This window comes from Etheostoma cragini, unplaced genomic scaffold (assembly GCF_013103735.1).
Source record: "Etheostoma cragini isolate CJK2018 unplaced genomic scaffold, CSU_Ecrag_1.0 ScbMSFa_4657, whole genome shotgun sequence".
NCBI classification, from domain to species: domain Eukaryota; kingdom Metazoa; phylum Chordata; class Actinopteri; order Perciformes; family Percidae; genus Etheostoma; species Etheostoma cragini.
The window spans coordinates 39,300-47,309 of record NW_023269051.1 but is presented as its reverse complement, the minus strand read 5'-3'; the positions used below and the strand labels follow the sequence as shown (position 1 = coordinate 47,309).

The following is an 8,010-nucleotide window of genomic DNA, read 5'->3' as shown; positions in this document are numbered from 1 at the left end:
CACCTGAACCCCGTCTTTTCATCTTATAACCCCTGTCCTCCAGCAGCTGGTGTCATCACCTGAACCCTGTCTTTCATCATATAACCCATGTCCTCCAGCAGCTGGTGTCATCACCTGAACCCTGTCTTTCATCATATAACCCCTGTCCTCCAGCAGCTGGTGTCATCACCAGAACCCCGTCTTTTCATCACATAACCCCGGTTCTTCAGCCGCTCCAATGACTTCCAGTCCAATTCAGAATACAATTTAAAATCCTTTTCCATCCTTTAAAAGCCGTCCATAACCTTGCTTCTCCATATCTATCTGACCTCCTTCACATCACCCCCCCCCCCTCCCGCTCCCTCAGATCCACCTTCTCCTTCCACCTCACTGTACCCCCAGCTTGACTTGTCAAGGGTCCCCATGGGGACAAGAGCCTTCAGCCGCTCTGCTCCCCAGCTCTGGAACTCACTCCCACCTGATCTCCGCAGTATCAACTCTCCCCCCCTGTTCAAACCCAGACCCTAACCCACCTGTTCAAACCCAGACCCTAACCCACCTGTTTAAACCCAGACCCTAACCCACCTGTTTAAACCCAGACCCTAACCCACCTGTTTAAAACCAGACCCTAACCCACCTGTTCAAACCCAGACCCTAACCCACCTGTTCAAACCCAGACCCTAACCCACCTGTTCAAGCCCAGACCCTAACCCACCTGTTTAAACCCAGACCCTAACCCACCTATTCAAGCCCAGACCCTAACCCACCTGTTCAAGCCCAGACCCTAACCCACCTGTTTAAACCCAGACCCTAACCCACCTGTTCCTGTCATTTCCTGTCAACTGTTTATACTTTTCTATTCCCTGTATCTGTCTTCTATCGTCTGTAAAGCGATCGTGAGTGATTAGAAAGGCGCTGTTAAATAAAATGTATTATTATTTTTCTTATAGTACTACCTAGTACTATATACTACGACCTAACCATAACGGTAGTACTACCACCTGTTACTCTCCTTTATACTTCTACCTGGTACTTTATACTACCTGGTACTGCAGGAGGGGGAGGGGCTTCCTGATGGGGTGTTTCTGTGTGTTGCCTAGGTAACCGGCGTGTGGTGTACCGGCTGCAGGAGGGGGAGGGGCTTCCTGATGGGATGGCAGTGGACGCTGACGGCCGTCTCTGGGTTGCGTGTTACAACGGAGGACGAGTCATCAACATCGACCCCGCGACGGGTCAGTCCCAATGCTAACATGCTAATGCTAACGTTAATGCTAACGCTCATGACAAAGCTAACAGGTGTTACAACGGAGGACGAGTCATCAACATCGACCCGCGACGGGTCAGTCCCACTGCTTACATGCTAATGCTAACAGGTGTTACAACGGAGGATGAGTCATCAACATCGAACCCGCGACGGTTCGGTCCCACGGGTTCCCACGCTAATGCTAATGCTAATGCTAATTACAACGCTAATGCTAACACCAACGGCAACGCCAATGCTAATGCCAATACTAATGCTAACGCTAATGCTAATACCAACACTAATGCGAACACTAATGACAACGCCAACATAAACGCTGTGTTTTTTAGAAAGGAAGGACCAAAATAAGTATTTAACACCCTGCTATTTTGCAAGTTCTCCATTTAGAAATCATGGAATGTCTGATGTCCTCGTAGGTGCATGTCCACTGTGAAAGACATGTCCACTTTGAGAGACATGTCCACTGTAAGAGACACAATCTAAAAAAAATCCAGAAATCACAATGTATGATTTTATAACTATTTATTTGTATGATACAGCTGATAATAAGTATTTGAACACCTGAGAAGATCCATGTTAATATCTGGTCCAGCAGCCTTTGTTGGCAACGTTTCCTGTAGTTCTTTACCAGGTTTGCCACTCTGCAGAAGGGATTTTGGTCCCCCTTTCACACAGATCATCTCTAGACCAGTCAGGTTTCTGGGCTGGAGTTTGAGCTCCCTCCAAAGATTATCTATTGGGTTTAAGTCTGGAGACTGGCTAGGTCCCACTAGAACCTTGATCCGGTTCTTTCAGAGCCCCCCCTTGGTTCTCCTGGCTGTGGTCTTCGGGTCATTGTCATGTTGGAAGACCCAGCCTCGACCCATCTTCAATGCTCTAACTGAGGGAAGGAGGTTGGTCCCCCAAATCTCCCAGTACATGGCCCCGGTCCTCCTCTCCTTAATACAGTGCAGTCCCCCTGTCCCATGTGCAGAAACCCCTCCCAAAGCATGATGCTACCCCCCCATGCTTCACACTAGGGATGGTGGTCTTGGGATGGTCCTCATCCTTCTTCTTCAAAACACTGTTAGTGGAATCATGACCCAAAAGTTCTATTCTGGTCTCATCTGACCACATGACTTTCTCCCATGACTCCTCTGGATCCTCCAGATGGTCGTTGGCAGACGGGCCTGGACCTGGTCTGGTTTAAGCAGGGGAACCTTCCGGGCCATGCAGTATTTCAAACCATGACGTCTTAGTGTATTACCAACAGTAACCTTGGAAACGGTGGTCCCGGCTCTCTTAAGGTCCTGGACCAGCTCCTCCCGTGTAGTTCTGGGCTTGTTTCTCACCTTTCTTAGGATCATTGAGACCCCCCGAGGTGAGATCCTGCATGGAGCCCCAGTCCGAGGGAGACTGACAGTCATGTTTAGCTTCTTCCATTTTCTAATGATTGCTCCAACAGTGGACCTGTCTTCACCAAGCTGATTGGACATGTCCCCGTAGTCCTGTCCAGCCTTGTGGAGGTCTCTAGTGTCTTTGGACAGCTCTTTGGTCTTGGACATGTCCCCGTAGTCCTGTCCAGCCTTGTGGAGGTCTCTAGTGTCTTTGGACAGCTCTTTGGTCTTGGCCATGTTAGTAGTTGGATTCTTACAGATTGTATGGGGTGGACAGGTGTCTTTATGCAGCTAACGACCTCAAACAGGTGCATCTAATTTAGGATAATAAATGGAGTGGGGGGGGGGGGCATTTTGAAGACAGACTAACAGGTCTTTGAGGGACAGAATTCTAGCTGATAGACAGATGTTCAAATACTTATTTGCAGCTGTATCATAAAAATAAATAGTTAAAAAAATCATTCATTGGGATTTCTGGATTTTTTTATAGATTATGTCTCACACAGTGGACATGTCTCTCAAAGTGGACATGCACCTACGAGGACAATTTCAGACCCTCCATGATTTCTAAGTGGGAGAACTTGCAAAATAGCAGGGTGTTAAATACTTATTTTACTCAATGTGTATATATATAGTAAAATAAGTATGCAAATGGAGGATTCTTTGACGAAAGCAAAGTTTGATGTAAAAAAAATCTTATTTCAAATACAAATCATTATTTCTTACCTTTTCAATGTCTTGGCTCTATTTTCTATTCATTGCACAACGTATGGTGGTGAATAAGTGGGACTTTTCAGGAAAACACGAAATTGTTTGGGTGACCCCAAACTTTTGAACGGTAGTGTGTATATATGGGTCCCACTTATTCACCACCATATGTTGTGCAATTAATAGAAAATAGAGTCAAGACATTGACAAGGTAAGATATAATGATTTGTATTTGAAATAAGATTTTTTTTACATCAAACTTTGCTTTCGTCAAAGAATCCTCCATTTGCAGCAATTCCAGACCTTTGGCTTTCTAGCTGTTAATTAACCTGTTGAGGTAATCTGAAGAAATGTCACCCCACGCTTCCAGAAGCAGCTCCCACAGGTTGGATTGGTTGGATGGGCACTTCCTGCGTACCATACGGTCAAGCTGCTCCCACGACAGCTCCATGGGGTTCAGGTCTGGGGACTGCCTGGCCACTCCATTACCGATAGAATACCAGCTGCCTGCTTCTACTCTAAATAGTTAGCACAATTTGGAGGTGTGTTCAGGGTCATTGTCCTGTTGTAGGGTGAAATTGGCTCCGATCAAGCGCTGTCCACTGGGTATGGCATGGCGTTGCAAAATGGAGTAATAAATGGAATAAGCCTTCCTTTTTCAGAATCCCTTTTTCCCTGTACAAATCTCCCACCTTACCAGCACCAAAGCAACCCCAGACCATCAAATTACCTCCACCATGCTTAACAGATGGCGTCAGGCATTCTTCCAGCATCTTTTCATTTGTTCTGCGTCTCACAAGCGTTCTTCTTTGTGATCCAAACACCTCAAACTTGGATTCATCCGTCCACAACACTTGTTTCCAGTCTTCCTCTGTCCAATGTCTGTGTTCTTTTGCCCATCTTAATCTTTTTCTTTTATTGGCCAGTCTCAGATACGGCTTTTTCTTTACCACTCTGCCCTGAAGCCCAGAATCCCTCAGCCGCCTCTTCACTGTAGATGTTGACACTGGTGTTTGTCGGGTACTATTTAATGAAGATGCCAGTTGGGGACCTGTGAGGCGTCTGGTTCTCAGACTAGAGACTCTAATGAACTGATCTTCTTGCTCAGTTGTGGAACGCGGCCTCCCACTTATTTTTCTACTCTGGTTAGAGCCTGTTTGTGCTGTCCTCTGAAGGGAGTAGTGCACACCGTTGTAGGAAATCTTCAATTTCTTAGCAATGTCTCGCATGGAATAGCCTTCATTTCTAAGGACAAGAATAGACTGTCGAGTTTCAGATGAAAGTTCTTTTTCTGGCCATTTTGAGCGTTTAATTGACCCCACAAAGGTGATGCTCCACAAACTCAATTATCTCAAAGGAAGGTCAGTTTTGGAGCTTCTGTAACGACCTAAACTGTTTTTAGATGTGTGAACATGATTGCACAAGCGTTTTCTAATCATCAATTAGCCTTCTGAGCCAATGAGCAAACACATTGTACCATTAGAACACTGGAGTGATAGTTGCTGGAAATGGGCCTCTATACACCTATGGAGATATTACACCAAAACCAGACATTAGCAGCTACAATAGTCATTTACCACATTAGCAATGTATAGAGGGTATTTCTTCAAAGTTAAGACTAGTTTAAAGTTATCTAAAATAAGGACATTTCAATGTGACCCCAAACTTTTGAACGGTAGTGTGTGTGTGTGTGTGTGTGTGTGTCCTGATATAGATATATATATATATATATATATATATATATATATATATATATATATATATATATATATATATATATACATATACATATACATGTATGTATGCATACTGTATATATGTGAGTATACAGTGTATATACATGTGTGTGTGTGTATATATTTTTGTGTATATGTGTGTATTTGCAGGTGTGTGTTTGCGCAGCGTTTCTCTTCCTGTGATGAAAACTACTTCCTGTTGTTTTGGTGGTCCAAGATACACTGACCTCTACGTGACCTCCGCCAGTCTGGGCCTCGACCAATCAGAGCGCAGAGAGCAGCCGCTGGCCGGACACACCTTCAGGGTGAGACTGTCTCACCTTTCTTACCTGTCTCACATGTCTTACCTGTCTTACCCTGTCTCACATGTCTCACCTGTCTAACATGTCTTACCCGTCTTACCTGTCTTACCCGTCTTACATATCTTACCTGTCTTACCTGTCTCACATGTCTTACCCTTTTTACCTGTCATATGTTTGTGTGTGTCTGTGTGTCTGTGTGTGTGTGTGTGTGTGTGTGTGCAGGTAACAGGACTTGGGGTTAAAGGTCGTCCTTCTAACTCGTTCTCTGGATGATCTTCAAACAGCCAATCACAGTGCAGATCACTGGATCTTCTAAATAACCCAGCCAATCACAGCACAGATCACTGGACCCTCTAAATAACCTAAATGGTGAAGTGACAGCAAATCAGAAACTAGCAAAGCCAATGTTAATGTTAGCAAGCATGTTAGTTAGCAGCAATTGGCCTGTGGATATGTTAATGTTAGCTAGCATGTTAGTTAGCAGTAATTAGCCCGTGTCTATGTTAATGTTAACTAGAATTTTTGTTAGCAGTAATTAGCCTGTGCCTAAGTTAATGTTAACTAACATGTTAGTTGGCAGTAATTAGCCTGTGTCTATGTTAATGTTAATTAGAATGTTAGTTAGCAATAATTAGCCTGGGCCTATGTTAACATTAACTAACTTGTTAGTTTGCAGTAATTAGCCTGTGTCTATGTTAATGTTAACTAGCATCTTAGTTTGCAGTAATTAGCCTGTGTCTATGTTAATGTTAACTAGCATGTTAGTTAGCAGTAATTAGCCTGTGCCTATTATTGACATTAATTATAAAATGCAAATGAGCTATCCACGAATTGAATACACCCAGATAAAGGATTAATGTTTCCTTTCCTCCTACCACAATAAAACTTCACATAGTATTCAACATGAAAAGTATTTTTTCTGTATTACAAGTTTCTTATGACTCATTGACTATGTGCTAATTAGCATAGGCAGTTACTCACTGTCAATGTGGCGTGAAGATGAATGGAAGTCAATGGCATGGCTAGGTAGCATTAAAATGGCGCCGTAGCTACACTTGGAGGGTAGAGCCCCCCCGGGTATTAACAGATAGGAAGTAGACAGGGTGCGTTTTATTTCTTCACCATTGACCTTATTAACAGACAGGAAGTAGACAGGAAGTAGATGATGCAGAATCACCAACAAAGACCAAACAGAAAGACGCTTCATATAGAAAAGGTTTTAACATAGAAAACTTTGTGCTGTTTCACATATTGCCTTGTTCAGACTTTAAAAGGATGGAGGGGGGGGGGGGTGGAGGGAGAGGGTGACATCCTCAAAGACTCACAGTCACCTTTTTTCGGCTGAACTTAACTGTCATGTGACCGATATTGTCCGAATAGTTGAGTAAGTGTTTGTAGTAGATCCTGTAATAGCAGATATCTACATATAGACATTTACAGTTGTGTCCAGGTGTGTCCATGTTTTACAGGTGTGTCCAGGTGTGTCCAAGTGTGTCCATGTTTTACAGGTGTGTCCAGGTGTGTGCATGTTTTACAGGTGTGTCCATGTATACAGGTGTGTCCAGGTGTGTCCATGTTTACAAGTGTGTCCATGTTTACAAGTGTGTCCATGTTTTACAGGTGTGTCCATGTTTCACAGGTGTGTCCATGTTTTACAGATGTGTCCAAGTGTGTCCATGTTTTACAGGTGTGTCCAGGTGTGTTCATGTTTTACATGTATCCAGGTGTGTTCATGTTTTACATGTATCCAGGTTTTCCAGGTGTGTCCAGTTGTGTCCATGTTTTACCGGTGTGTCCATGTTTTACCGGTGTGTCCATGTTTTACAGGTATGTCCAGGTGTGTCCATAATTTACAGGTGTGTCAATGTTGTCCAGGTGTGTCCAGGTTTTCCAGGGGTGTCCAGGTGTGTCCAGTAGTGTCCATATTTTACAGGTGTGTCCATGTTGTCCAGGTGTGTCCAGATGTGTCCATATTTTCCAGGTGTTTCCAGGTTTTCCAGGTGTGTCCAGGTGTGTCTGCGGGTGTCTGTCTCCAGCTTTCGTGGCGGCTTCAACCCAAACCTAAAATCCTAAAATCGTCCGATTCGTGACTGGAGTTTGGTTTGACTGGGACTTGTTGTTAAGGTAACGGGGGGGTTAGTGTCCTCATGAAGGTGAGACAGGAAATGCTTTTTCTGAATCCTCTTCCTGTCTTTTTGTGCGGTTCAAAGTCAAGAAGAAGAAAACAACAAGCAGAGAGACAGTGTTAGGTTCAGGCCCTGTCTCTGTCTCAGATGAAATGTCCCCCATGTTTCTGTCCGATGTCTCAGTAATGCTCCTCAGAGTGGGCGGGCTCACAGAAGAAGCGAGAGCTGCGTTTGGCCGATCGGGCGGTGAAGGGGACGGTCTTCAGAGCTGCAGGTGAGACAGACAACCAATCAGGAGACAGACCGGAGACAGACATGAGACAGACATGAGAAAGGAGACGGGACAGACAGGAGAGAGACAGACAGGAGACAGGTTTGTGTCTCTACCTGTGATGATGTCCTCGATGGCTCCATCCTTTCCTTCGTAAACATGGCGACTGTCTTTCCCCTGTCGGCGTCTCAGCTCTGAGAGCAGCTCCTGCTGCTGGCGCTTGCCCCCCCTTTGGGAGGGGGACTGGGGGG

General features: G+C 44.7%; 2 protein-coding genes across 2 annotated transcripts in view; one reads left to right on the top strand and one right to left on the bottom strand.

The window, feature by feature from the left end:
- Positions 1-1,069: 1,069 nt before the first annotated feature.
- LOC117941208 (regucalcin-like) lies at positions 1,070-6,232 on the top strand (the record flags this gene model as incomplete). The annotated part of the gene is made up of 3 exons (XM_034866295.1): positions 1,070-1,211; positions 5,211-5,365; positions 5,585-6,232. Coding segments are annotated over 3 exons (348 nt in total), but the record flags the coding sequence as incomplete, so codon positions are not given.
- A 569-nt stretch (positions 6,233-6,801) lies between these two features.
- LOC117941216 (formin-like protein 2) overlaps positions 6,802-8,010 on the bottom strand; it is a 14,113-nt gene continuing 12,904 nt past the window's right edge. Inside the window, exons 19-20 of the mRNA XM_034866303.1 lie at positions 7,876-8,002; positions 6,802-7,756 (exon numbers count right to left, since the gene is read on the bottom strand). Coding sequence (XP_034722194.1) covers positions 7,668-7,756; positions 7,876-8,002 — 216 coding nt within the window. The 3' untranslated portion in view covers positions 6,802-7,667. The remainder of the gene's footprint in view (positions 7,757-7,875; positions 8,003-8,010) is intronic.